Raw genomic sequence first — 13,283 nt, forward strand, 5'->3', positions numbered from 1 at the left:
GAAGAAAGACACTAGTCCCTGGTGTCATGGGGCCTGTGTGCTTGGTAGTGGCGAGGCCGGGGAGTAGGTGTGCAGTGCAGCATTGGGCAGTGGCAGACGCAGTGTGGGCACTTAAACAGGGCAGCGTGACAGGCAATGGGGCACGATGGGGGTGCATTTAGATAGGGTTGTAAGACCTGTCAAAGGAGTACCGGTCCTCTGCAGGGACTAGGCACATGAACAAGAGCCCCCGGAGAGCCCTTAAAGAGGTGCAAAGGCTCTGGGGAGGGCAGGGAGGAAGTAGGGCAGTGGGCTGCCTAGAGACCCACTTCCACCCATTCTGCCACTGTCCTCTCGGCCTCAGTTTTCCTATCTGTACAAGGTAAAGTTTTTTTTTTTTGAGACAGGGTTTGAGGTAAAGTTGGCCCAGACCAGCACCTTTGGTTTCTTTGTTTTTGAGCCAGTCTCATAGCCAAAGGCTGGCCTCAAACTCCATAAGTAGCTGAGGGTGACCTTGAATTGGCCCTCCTTTCCACCTCACAAATGCTGGCCTTATAAAACAGGCATCACTGTGCCTCACTTCTGTGTGAGCACTGCCGCCATTTGAGCTTTGGAAGGGAGGAAGGATCCTGATCACTCCTCCAAGGCTTCCTCAGCCTCTTGCGGCACAGCAGCCTGCTCACTTCCTCTGTCCACTTCCGGAACATTCAGATCTTAGTTCCTCACCTCCTCCATCTCGGAGCACGGGGCAAGTCTCCTCATGGGTTTAACTCTACACCTGCTCATGGTCAAGCTTATCTGTCTCTTCGTTCATGATTTGTGCTTATTTTTGGTTTCAAATATGTTTTCTTCCGGGCAGTGGTGGCACATGCCTTTAATCCCAGCACTTGGAAGGCAGAGGCAGGCGGATCTCTGAGTTTGGTCTACAAGAGCTACTTCCAGGACAGGTTCCAAAGCTACAGAGAAACACTGTCTTGGGGGAAACTATATTTTTTCCTACATATATATGTATGTGTATATTTTTTTCTTTGCTTCTGGTCTCTAATATAATTCTGCTTTCCATACTTTTCATCTAAACATTTTGGGATTTTACTCTTTAGATTTGTATTTTGTTTGTTTTTATTTTGGTTTTTCGAGACAGGGTTTCTCTGTAGCTTTGGAACCTGTCCTGAAGCTCACTGTGCTGGGATTAAAGGTGTGTGCCACCAACCGCCCAGCTAGGTTTGTATCTTAACCCAGGTCTAGGTGGCATATGCATTTAGCGGGCATTTAGTAGGCTTGATGCCAGTCTGGGCTACAGAGTGAGATACTACCTCTGGGAAAAAAAATAGAACTTAAGAACTGGAGAGATGGCTCAGTGGTTAAGAGCATTGACTCTTGCAGAGGACCCAGGTTCAGTTTCCAGCACCCACAACCACCTATAACTCCAGTCCTAGAGGATCCAATGCCCTCATCTGATTGCCACAGGTGCCAGGCATGCACATGGCACACAGACAAACATGCAGGGGAAACACCCATACACATCAAGTAGTAAAACTAAGTATAAAAAAATGTAGTAATAAGGGCAGCGGGGCTGCGTCCCCAGCACCCCAGCCGCCCGCACGGCTAGCTTATCCCCTGAAATAACAACACACAAACTGTATTCATTTAAACACTGCTTGGCCCTTTAGCTCTAGCACTTAAAGGCTAATTCTCACATCCCGATCAACCCGTCTCTAATAATCTGTGAGAACCCGTCTTACCGGGAAGATTCTAGCCTAGTCCATCCTGGGTTGGAGCTTCATGCCGGGAGCGGGGCATGGCGTCTCTCTCAGGCGTCTGCTCCCGAGAGGAGAGCTGTCGAGTCTGAGCTCACTTCCTCTTCCTCCCAGGGTCCTGTTCTGCCTACTCCTCCCACCTATCTTTCAACCAATAAAATGGGCCAAGGTAGTTCCTTTATTAGCCAATGACCTTCCTCCATCAAAAAGAAAACAGGACTTAGAGCCAAGTGTGATGGTATACACCTTTAGGGAGGCAGAGGCAGGTGGATCTCTGAATTTTAGGCCAGCTTGATCTACAGAGTAAGTTCCAGGCCAGACCCTGTCTCCAAAAAAAATAAAAAATAAAAAAAAACAGATTTCAGGTTATCTTAAGCTACATAATGCATCTGAGACCAGCTCAAAATAACTATCTCAAAAACCGAAACAGCTCTTGCTTACTGAGAGGGCATGAACACCATGCTACAGTCTTGAATGTTCCACTGCCATGGACCTAACCCCTGACTGCTTCAGCCGTCATGCTTTCTACATCATGATGTAATCCCTGAACCTTAGCCAAGAAAACCTCTCCTTTCATCTCTTAAGAAACCAATCAAAACAACAAAAAAACCCAGATGGCCAGGAAGACAGCTCAGTAGGTAAAGGTGCTTGCTAAGCCTGACAACCTGAGTTGGATCCCTGGGACGCTCGTGATGGAGAAAGACAAACTCCTGTAAATTGTCTGGCTCCTTACAGGAAAACGCTGCCACCCCCTGGTGACAGGTAGGGCTTGGCATATGTCGGTACAAGCACAGGGTTGTGAACATTGAAGAACACAGATGACACCACCGCAGCCTTCTCACCTCCCCAGTGTCTGGAAAGCAGTGTGCCAAGCCACTCAGACTGGTTCTTGCCAACAGACCTAGTGTGTGTGTGTTGTTAGTAAATTTTATTTGTAGGCAGGGCCTCACTCTATAGCCCTGGCTGGCCTAGAACTTGCTATGTAGACCAGATTGGTCTTGAGCTTTTGCAATCCTCCTGCCTCTGCCTCTTGAGTGCTGGAACTACAGGTGTGTGGCACCACTCCTAGCTCTGCTTTATTTATTTAGTGGAGCAGGGGCATGTGCCACAGCATGCATGTGGGGGGTCAGGACAACTTTCAGGAGTTGGTCCTCTCTGAACACCCCATGCAGGGCTCAACACACAATAGGTGTGTAATTTAGATCTACAGAACACAGATGTAGGAAACATCAATTCCCTCATCCTTCAGGCTCCACCTGACCTGTCCTGGCATGACACACAGTTTACAGCAACCCTGTTATGCCAAGAGTGTTGGCAAACGCCTGTGATCCCCATTCAGGAGGCTGTGGCAGGAGGATTACCATAAACTTAAGCCAGTCTGGGCTACAGAATAATCTTTATCTTAAAACACTAAAAAGGCGACCAGGTTTGGTGGCACACACTTAATTCCAGCACTTGGGAGGCAGAAGAAAACAGGTCTCTGGAACTGAAGGAGCCTGGTCTACAGAGTGAATTCCAAGATTACATAGACCATATGTTTAAAAAAATAAAACAGTGAAACAGTGAACAGGTAGCCAAAGAAGGAGGGTGGTGTATTTATGGTGGATTAACAGATGGTGTTGTGGTTAAGGGCACTTGTTTGTGCAAAGGGCCGGAGTTCTAGGACCCACATGGTGGGTCACAACTGTCTCTAACATTCTCATCTCTACAGGCACCAGGTACACATATGGTGCACATATATAAATGCAGGCAAACAAACAAAACCAACCCACTGAAAAGTGTGAGCCTGCCTAGCATTCATGAAGCCCTGGCTCAGTCCCCAGCACCACGTAAGTCCAAGGACAGCCTGGAGACATGAGATGCTGTCAAAAAAACAAATATCCCACAAACAGAAAACACAAAGTCCTAGCTCCCAGAGAAACGTTACACACCTTGTCCCAGGTTCCCAAGAGATTCAGAGGCACTCCTGTGTTGAGCTTCCCAGTACGGGTGCTGCTGCTGCTGGTGGTCTGTCCTTTGTTTTGGCCTCTGTACCCTCTGTGCTCAGAGCACTTTGTAAACACAGTGCCCGCCTCTTTCCTACAGCCACATATTGCCCTCTGTTTCCTGGTCCCTGGTGGGTATGTGATGGCCTGTTCGCAGTGTGTCCACACCACACTGCTGTTCCTTTATGACTTTATCACAGGCTAGAGTGTGTAAGATAAATCCCTGCCACAAGTAAGTGTGTGCTGTAAATGCCTTATGGCCAAGGCCGAGGCACCGAGTTACTTTCAGCAGTAAACAAAGAGCTGGTGTGCCTCACCAACCCAAGATGCCATCAGGCGTTTTACCTTTGTCATACAATGTGTGTGTGTGTGTGTGTGTGTAGGGGAGCAGGAGGGGCCCCTATCACCACAACTCCAGGCTCGAGGTTTGAATCCAGTGCCAATCGGATAACACCTGCCCTTCCACACAAATAGAATTTTTCCCAACCATCTAAGTCAATTCCAGGATAGCCAATCCCAAAAGAGATGGCGTACATAACTGGAACCCGGGATTTGGAAGGCCACAACAAGAGGATGGAGAGTTCCAGACCAGCTTGGGCTACATGTATTAAGCCCCTGTCTTTCACCCAGTTAGAGGAAAATCCACACATAAAACAGGGCTTAGAAATTCAGGTCTTTATTGACACGTGGTGGAGGCAGATGGGCGGCTGGACCAACAGCTCACTCCCTCTCTCCCTGGCCCTCGGACTGGTGGTGGCTGCGTTGATGAACCAATAGGAGGCGTCTCTGACCAAAGGCCTGGTCACAGCTGGAGCATCGGTGGTGGCCAGTGGTCTGGCTGCTGGGCGCAGTGGGGGGTTCGTGACATAGGCGGTGAGCCGCCAGTTTGGAGGGAAACGAGAACGCTTTGGGGCAGTGTGGACAAGGGTAGGGGCGGGCGTCGGTGGCATGGTGCGTGTGGCGGTGGGCCGCCAGTTTGGAGGGGTAGCAGAAGGACTTGGGGCAATCGGGGCATGGGTAGGGGCGGGCGGGAGCGTGGGTCCAAAGATGCGCCGCCAGCTTGGAGCGGTGGCCGAAGGCCTTGGGGCAGTGCGGGCAGGAGTGCGGGCGAGCTCCGCTGTGCGTGAGGCGGTGCGCGGCCAGCTTGGACGGGTAGGAGAAGGCCTTGGGGCAGTCGGGGCACGGGTGCGGGCGGATGCCGCCGTGCGCTAGCCGGTGCGTGGCCAGCTTGGATGGGTACGAGAAAGCCTTGGGGCAGTCCGGACAGCGGTGTGGGCGCTGGGGTGGGGGCCGCCGGCGGGGCCTGGAGGGCACGCTCCCAGATGCGGCGGGCTGGCTGGGCAAGTCCTGGTGGGGGACTAGGGGACGTGAGAGCTGGTGAGCTTCTACTAGTAGGCATGCCCCGGGCCCAGGCCAGGTTCTGCCTCCCCTCTCCACTCTCTCTGAAACAGGGCCTCACTATGCAGCCCTGGCTGTCCTGGAAAACTCTCTGTAGACCAAATCTCCCTGTCTCTGCCTCCTGAGTGCTGAGATTAGGGACCTGAGTTACCACGCTGGGCTCTGCCATTTCTTAATACCAGAGGGGCATCTCAAAGTGTCTGAGCAGGCAAGTGTCACAATGGTGTCCCACTAAGGAACACATCTGTTTGCCCTCTCACCCCACGTTCTATCTCAAAGAGTTGTCAATTCTGGTCCTGAAACCTAGTAAAAGTATTCATTTCCAGTTCTACCCATAATCCCACATTATCCCCTATGCACCTCCTGTAGTTTCCTGAGCCCCAGCAAATGGAAGGTCCAGCCAGATTGGCGGGTGAGGGTAAGATCCTTTGCAACCTGTTGCGCGTGAGCGCGGGGCAGGTGTGTGGGTAATTCCGAATGGTTCTAACAGGTTCTTCTCAGCTGTCAATCCTGGGGAATGATCCCTATGTACAACTCGGGCTGCTCTCACCTCCCTTGGTCACCGGGTCCTGGCAAGTGGCCTCAGATTTCACATTTCCACCCAGCATCTTGATGGCAGAGGAACCCAGGGGTAGCAGTTAAGAGGGTGGGAGTGACGCCGGTGATTACCAAATTCACAGAGACAGTAGTGGGGGCCTAAAATTAGAAAGTCAGTTAGGACCTGGGTTTTGGTTAAGTCTGATCTTGATTCAAACGAGCAGCGGGGCTGGAAGACGGAGCCTAAGCGCACCCTGGGAGGAGATATGCAAATCAAACCAAGAGATCATTTCTTTGCTGGGTGGGGATTGGAGTCTATTTTGGAGTGGGCGGGGCCTCTAAACCTGGGAGGGGCGGGGCTATACAAAAAGCATCACGGCAGTCAGTGGCCGTGCCTTCCAAGCCCAGGGGCGGGTCTTTGAGCTCCGTGGGCGTGCCTTTGGCCACACTGTCCCAGAGGTGGGCCCTCTGGGTGCAGTGGCAGGGATTTCAAGTGGAAAAGGGGGCTTTACCCTGCCTTTAGTCTCAGTCCATGGATGCTGTGTCCACCCTGTCCTTCTGGTCGCTAAATCGCATCCCTGGTGTAGAACAGGAAACCTCGTAGGATAGGGAGACCTGGAGAAAAAGACGAAAAGAATAGACTTTTCACTGGAGGGAGTCCCAAACATCTGGCATCGCATGCACTCCTCAAGAACCAGGGCACCCGGACCTAAGTCTACCGTCCGCGGGGTCCCGGTGTCCAACCCCCAATCTATCTCCAAGGGACCAGGACCTTGCCCTGCCCTCCTCACCTGCAGGGAGGCCTCTCCCCAGGGGTGGGGCTCCGGAACCCTCCCGTCTCGGCTAACCCTTGAGTGCTACCTTGCAACCCTCGTATCTGCACCGCCCTGTGAGCGCCGGGAGACGCCCCCCGAGGGAAGGAGAGAGGGAAAGAAGGAGCCCCGGCAAGCCGCGGGGCCCAACCTCACTTTCATCCCCTCCTCCCATCCGGGGCTGGAGGGGGCGTCGGCACGCATGCGCAGTCACAGCCGGCTAGAGGTTGCAGCCGGGAAGACGCGGTGGAAGGAGGAGGTGGATGTACCACCCAGCTGGCAAGTTCGTGAGCAAGAGCGAAGCTATCGGCCAAAGAACCCTAGGAAAGGACACAGCTGGGACGGTGTAAGGCCTACGGTGGCTAACTGCATACACAACCCTCCGTGTTTTTTTTTTTTTTGAGACGGGTCTCGAGTAGCCCAGGCTAGCCTCGAACTCCATACATAACCGAGAATGACCTTGAACTGGTGACCCTCAAATCTTTGCCTCCCAATTGCTGAGACAGATGGGCACAGCCACGCCCTGCTTCTTTTTGTTAATGTCCCTGTTATTTACTTTCAAAAGTTTATTACATTTACTTACTATCCGTTGTATGTGGATGTGTTTGAGTGTGGAGGTCAGAGGACAACTTGTGGGACTCAGGTTTTATTTTCCACCATGTGGGTCCCAGGGATCGAAATCAGGTCTTCAGGCTTGACTGCAGCTGCCTTTTACCAATTGAGCTGTCTCTCTGGTCTCATATTGAGAATTCCATAGACAGTCTGAGCTCAACTTCTGGGAGCAGTTTCAAAAGCTCCGGGTCTATTTGATTCCACTCCTCCGAGTGTTTACAGAAAGTCTGGCTATTTCTTCCAGAAAGGGCAGAGGGCAGGACTCTTGGCTCAGTGAGCTGGCTGACACCCAAAAGTATTTGCATAGAACTTTAGGCACCCTTCACCACCGGGTGACTAGAGCCACGCCCAGCATCTGGTGCCGCTTGCCTCCCGTCCCTAACCTGGGTGGTCCAGGAGTGCCAGGCCAAGGGTGACGCGGAGTGCTTGGCCTTCTTCCAGGCAGTGACGGGCCATATCCTGCCCAGCACTGGCACGACCATGAGGTGCTCATAAAAGTCCTCCGCACTGTTGTGCCTTCAACCGTGTAACCCACAGGGTCTGGCCAGTCCTGCGAGTCACAGGAGGTATTTGTCGGGGAGGAGGAACTGCTTTGGACTGGACTCTGGCACTGTCTAATTGTGTGACCATGAGTAACTTCACATTTCTGGATCTCAGTGCCTTCATCTAGGAATTTGAGGTCTCTTGGTACTGAATTATCAATGGGAAGTGTTTACAAATCCTAAGTGTCCAATCAATGTCTTTGGTTTTGTTGTTGTTGTTGTTGTCATCTTTTGTTTTGTTTTGGTTTTTTGGATAGGGCCTCACTAAGTAGCTCTGGCTGTCCTGGAACTTACTCAGTCGACCAGGCTGGCCTTAAACTCAGGGAGATCCACCTGACTCTGCCTCCGTAGTGCTAGGATTAAAGATGTGAGAGGCCAGAGAAATGACTCAGCAGTTAAGAGCACTGCCTATTCCTCCAGAGGACCCGGGTTCAATTCCCAGCACCCACATGTCAGTTTATAGCTGCCTGTAACTCTACCTCTAGGGGATCTGACACCCTCACACAGACATACATGCAGGCAAAATACCAATGCACATAAAAATGAATAAATCATTTAAAAAATACATGACAGGGCTCGTCGGCCGTCAGTGAGGCAACATGGGTCACCAGCAGCTCTACTGGAGTCACCCGCGGAAGTTCGGCCAGGGATCCCGCTCCTGCCGCGTCTGCTCAAACCGCCACGGTCTGATCCGGAAATACGGGCTGAACATGTGCCGCCAGTGTTTCCGGCAGTACGCGAAGGACATCGGCTTCATTAAGTTGGACTAAGCGACCTTGAATGGATTCTTCAAGACTCTACCCAGTGGAAAAGATGAACGCCAGTCTTTGTACATAAGAATAAAACAAAGTGAAGACCTTCAAAAAAAAAAAAAAAGTACATGACAATATTAAACTCTCCCCTCCACTCCTTTGTTATCTCTGCCCTTTCCCACTGCCCCACTGTGTACCCGTGTTCTAGAATATACATTAAGATGGACAGATTACCCGTCTTGTTTGTCTGAGGCAAGAACAGCGCTTTCCACCTAATGTTTACACATTTGCATTGTGTAGATAACCAGCAGAAAGCTTTCCATACTGAGTGACTGAGTGGAATGGTGGGGGACAGTAGAAGTCAGGGTCAAAGGGCTTAGGAAGGAATCCAGACACAGTGAGGAAGCAGGGCAGGGATTTAAACTGTAGAAGGAGGGTTGGGAGTGCGACTCAGTGGTAGAGCCCCTGCCTAGAATCCCCCAGTGAGGGGCTGGGGGCGTGGCTCAGTGGTAGAGCCCCTGCCTAGAATCCCCCAGTGAGGGGCTGGGGGTGTGGCTCAGTGGTAGAGCCCCTGCCTAGAATCCCCCAGTGAGGGGCTGGGGGTGTGGCTTAGTGGTAGAGCCCCTGCCTAGAATCCCCCAGTGAGGGGCTGGGGTGTGGCTCAGTGGTAGAGCCCCTGCCTAGAATCCTCAGTGAGGGGCTGGGGGTGTGGCTCAGGTAGAATTTAGCAGAGTGTGGCAGGCCAGGGACAGGGATCCAAAATCCTGCTAAAGCAGTAGGGATGGTTGGGCTCTTCAGCTAGGCCTAAAGGGACTGATTTCCGGGCCCCTCTCTCTCCTGGGCTTCCGCAATCCTAGTACCTCCTGTCTGTATGCACTGTGTCCCTCTCCAGTTGGCCTGGTGACTCTCTTCTGAGTCATAGCTTCTTCAAGCTTGGGCTAGGCAAGTGAGGGACTTCAGGAGTGTCTGGGAGGCTGAGCAGCATTTCCTGCCTTTTCCTCTTGGGCTACCTCTTCTTCCCCCTCCCTGGTTCCATATTACTTCCCTCTCTGCTTGCCTCTGGTTTTTTTTTTTTTTTTTTTTTTTTCCGAGACAGGGTTTCTCTGTGGTTTTGGAGCCTGTCCTGGAACTAGCTCTTGTAGACCAGGCTGGTCTCGAACTCACAGAGATCTGCCTGCCTCTGCCTCCCAAGTGCTTGGAGTAAAGGCATGTGCCACCACCAACCGGCTGCTTGCCTCTGTTTATCCAGCTCTGACGATCTTGTGTTTTTCAGACAGAGTCTCACATCGTCACCAAGCTGACCTCAGAATCAATACAAAGCTGGGCATGGTGGCCCATGTCTTAAACTCAGGAGGCAGAGGCAGGTGGGTCTCTGTGAGTTTGTGGCCAGCCTGGTCTACAGAGTGAGTTCCAGGACATCCAAAACTATATACAGAGAGGATTTGTCTCAAAAGCAAACAATAACAAAATTTCATGGTCATCCCATCTTTGCGTCCCGCTTGCAGAGATTATGGGCATCATCTACCATGCCTGGCTTTTCACAATCTTCTGCAGTCAAGTGTACCTGTATGGCTCTATTTCTTTTTTGCTGTTGTTTTGTTTTGTTTTGAGACAGGGTTTCTCTGTGTAGCCCTGGCTGTCCTGGAACTCACTTTGTAGATTAGGCTGGCCTCAAACTCACTGAGATCTGCTTGCCTCTGCCTCCCAAGTGCTGGGATTAAGGGCATACGCCACCACCGCCTGGACATGTCTGTATTTCATTGTTAGATATCCCATGGTCCTTCCCTCTGTTCTTTCACAATGCCTCTCGGTAGCCCCCTGGCTCCCTTCTTCATGTCCCATTCAAATTTCTAAGCATAGCCATGTCTTCGAGTGATTTTCGGAGCCTCTTCTGTGACGAAAGCCCCTAGAGATGCCAAGGACTTCAGCAATGGTGATTTTAATTTTTGGGTGTGGGGTGTATTTGTTCCATAGTGTGGAGGTCGGAAGATAGCAAGGGAGACTTGGCCCTTCTTCCGCTGGGGCGGGGGCGGGGGCGGGACGGGGGCGGGGGTGGGGGCGGGGCGATCAGGATTGGACGGGCTCTTCGGCTTGGAGGCAAACACTTTTACCTGCTGAGCCGTCTCAAAGTTCCAAACTTGCCTTTTATTGCCTGGAAGCTTGAGGGAGAAAAACACAGTGGGATCCCTGGGGCTGGTTCCTTAATCGGAGGGAGGGAGACAGAAGATTTGGAAAATGTGGCTTTTATGTAACAATTTTGTTAAACCGGGAGTGTAGGGTCAAAGCAAAGTACGCTGTGTGAAGCTGGGAACAGGATCAGGTCCAAAAGAAACAAAAGACCAACTGTGATGCCTATTAGCATAGCAAAGCTCCTGCTGGCCTCCAGGCTCGCTCAGCACCACCGGTGCCTGTGGCTCTTCAGCGTTCTCTCACCCCGCCCCTTACATACTCCTCCAGCTCATGGGCCTCCCTCAGCCTGCTCCTCCTTTCCCTTATAACCCTACTGTTTCGTCAGGCATTCCTGCGCTCTTCATCTCCTTTGCCCACACTCTCTTGGTCTACCTCTCTCGCCAACCCAACCCCATCCCCACCCCGTGACCAAGTCCAGTCCGTTGGTCATGTTCAGGGTACGACTTTGTCTCCCTGCTCTGGACTCTTCCAGATGCCTCTAGCTGTGCTTTCCCTCATATCTATAATAAAAACCTTCCCCTCAACCTTGGAGCCGGTCATGTACTTAGTTTATACCAACAGGTCTTGCTGTGAGCTGCCCAGCCAGGTTGGCACGGGGAGAACTGCAGGGTTAGGAGATAAGGATGGACCGTTGCTGCTGATTCTCTCAAAATACAAACTGCAGTGTGACTGAGGTCCACTGGAATGGAGGACTTGGTTTTTCTTCTTGAACTGGAGATAGAAACCAGGCCCTTATGTATGGTAGACAAGGGCTCTATGGCTTAAGCCACACCCTTCACCCTTAGCCCAGGAGTATCTCCACTATCAATAGGATTCCAAGAGCAAAATGTTTGATAGTCTGTGCACTAAGATAATGCAATTTATTGGCTTTGTGAGTTTGTTTTTGAGACAAGATTTAGTGGGTAGATGTGCTGGCTAGTTCTATGTCAACTTGACACAATTCCTTCATCGAAGAGGAGGGAAACTCAATGGAGAAAATGCCTCTGTAAGAGCAGGCTATACACAACTCTGTAGGGTCACAAGTCTGTAGGGTGTTTTCTTAGTGACTGATGGGGGAGGACCCAGACCATGGTGGGTGGGACCTCACTGGGCTGGTGGTCTTGGGTTTTATAAGAAAGTAGGCTGAGCAAGCCGTGGGGAGCAAGCCAGTGAGCAGCATCCTCCATGGCCTCTGCACCAGCCTCCAGCTTCCTGCCCTGTTTGAGTTCCTGTCCTGACTTCCTTCAGTGATGGACTATGATGTGGAAGTGTGAGCCAAATCAGCCCTTTCCTCCCCAACCTGCTCTTGGTCATGGTGCTTCTTTGCAGCTATAATAACCCTGACTGGGCAGGCCTAGCTGGTCTAACTCAGCAATCCTCTTACGGGGCCTCCAGAATGCTGGGATTAGAGGCCTGCATCACAACACCCAGCTATCTCTGCATCCTTGGTATAAGTAATCAGTAAGTTCTCAGTCGTCAACTCCCAAAGAAGACAAATGACCCTCACAGTGAACTTGCAAGATACAACACAAAGCAGGCGCCTGTGTGCACGGAGATGTTTGTGAGAGGAAGAAACAGAACAGTCAAAAAACAACAAACAAACCCCATTTAGCCAGGTGTGGTGTCACACACCTGTAATGTCAGCATTGTGGTGTGTGTGTGTGTGTGCACAGAGAAGTTCAAAGTCATTCTGATTTTATGTGGCACTTCAAATCCAGCCTAGGCTACAAAGACCCAGTCTAAAAATAACGAGAGAGAGAGAGAGAGAGAGAGAGAGAGAGAGAACAAAAGGAGGAGAAAGAAATAAAGAAGGAAAACAATAACTATTTCTGACAAAGTGACTAAAGTTGCTTAAATAACCTTTATGAGGGGCTTTCAGATGGCTCAGTTGCTAAGCAACCATTGCTAGAAGCCTGAGTTTGGTCCCTGGAACCCATGTAAAGGTAGAAGGCAGCGGGGGGGGCGGGGACGACACACCAACCCAACAAAGTTGTTCTCTGACCGCCATGTGCACATGGAATTCTTTTGAAAAATAAAATAAATTTTTAAATATTTAAAAGATTTTTTTGGGGGCTGGAGAGATGGTTCCTCAGTTAAGAGCATTTAGAGGACCCAAATTCTATTTCTAGTCCTACATTGTAAGCAGCCTCCTGTAGTCCCAGCTCCAGGGGATTGGCACAAGTTCTCACCTGTGCCCCCACCAAACAGATACACACATAACTAGAAATAATTTTCAAAAATCTTAATTTTTGTTGTTGTTCTTGGAAGGTTTAGGCAGGATTGCCACAAGTCTGCGGTCAGCCTGGACTATATGGAAAGGCCCTGTCTCCGCCCGAGGTGGTGGAACACCCCGTTAATTCCAGCACTCAGAAGGCAGAGGCGGGAGATCTCTGAGTTCAAGGCCAGCCTGGTCTACCAGAGCAAGTTCTAGGATAGCCAGGGCTATGTGAAGAAAAACCAAACAAACAAAAAAGTAAAATAAAATAAAAATAAACCAAACCAAACGATTAAACAAAACAGAGTTGTAATCAGACACTTATCCAACAGTTCCTCAAAATGCCGGTGACACTGACTTTCGATTTTTTTTTCTTTTCACAGGATGACTAGCTGACCACGTGTTTTTCTGGAAAACGTTCCATGTCTCTAAGTGTCTGGAGGCTTTCTACTTCTCTCCCTGTTTCTACAGCAGTATCCCCGGATGTCCTGAGTCTCTGATCTCTTTTCAGCCTGTTTCAGGGTC

General features: G+C 50.8%; 2 protein-coding genes across 4 annotated transcripts; one reads left to right on the top strand and one right to left on the bottom strand.

Moving 5' to 3' along the window:
• Nucleotides 1-4,400: 4,400 nt before the first annotated feature.
• On the bottom strand, nt 4,401-6,650 carry Znf575 (zinc finger protein 575). 3 transcript variants are annotated; one of them, XM_041654307.1, is made up of 4 exons: nt 6,448-6,650; nt 6,174-6,271; nt 5,670-5,815; nt 4,401-5,079 (listed from the first exon to the last, which is right to left on the bottom strand). In XM_041654307.1, exons 3-4 carry the CDS (start codon nt 5,725-5,727, stop codon nt 4,442-4,444), a joined length of 696 nt encoding a protein of 231 aa, XP_041510241.1. In that variant the 5' UTR covers nt 5,728-5,815; nt 6,174-6,271; nt 6,448-6,650; the 3' UTR covers nt 4,401-4,441. The 3 variants fall into 3 exon arrangements, with proteins under 3 accessions (XP_041510241.1, XP_041510238.1, XP_041510240.1); XM_041654304.1 differs by having other exon boundaries at nt 6,169-6,271; XM_041654306.1 differs by having other exon boundaries at nt 6,169-6,271; nt 6,518-6,648.
• Nucleotides 6,651-8,200: 1,550 nt separating this feature from the next.
• On the top strand, nt 8,201-8,486 carry LOC121449982 (40S ribosomal protein S29). The gene has a single exon (XM_041654630.1). It carries the CDS (start codon nt 8,222-8,224, stop codon nt 8,390-8,392), a length of 171 nt encoding a protein of 56 aa, XP_041510564.1. The 5' UTR covers nt 8,201-8,221; the 3' UTR covers nt 8,393-8,486.
• Nucleotides 8,487-13,283: the final 4,797 nt, after the last annotated feature.

The sequence above is a fragment of the Microtus oregoni genome, unplaced genomic scaffold, assembly GCF_018167655.1.
Source record: "Microtus oregoni isolate MIOR12 unplaced genomic scaffold, Mior012 000006F_ref0000085, whole genome shotgun sequence".
In the NCBI taxonomy this organism is placed as follows: domain Eukaryota; kingdom Metazoa; phylum Chordata; class Mammalia; order Rodentia; family Cricetidae; genus Microtus; species Microtus oregoni.

Bases quoted from the DNA above. Each gene is read 5' to 3' on its own strand.
- Znf575 (XM_041654307.1), bottom strand. From the start codon at position 5,727: ATGCTGGGTGGAAATGTGAAATCTGAGGCCACTTGCCAGGACCCGGTG. The intron at 5,080-5,669 runs GTGAGAGCAGCC...CACGTCCCCTAG, and splicing joins GGACCCGGTGACCAAGGGAG to TCCCCCACCAGGACTTGCCC.
- LOC121449982 (XM_041654630.1), top strand. From the start codon at position 8,222: ATGGGTCACCAGCAGCTCTACTGGAGTCACCCGCGGAAGTTCGGCCAG.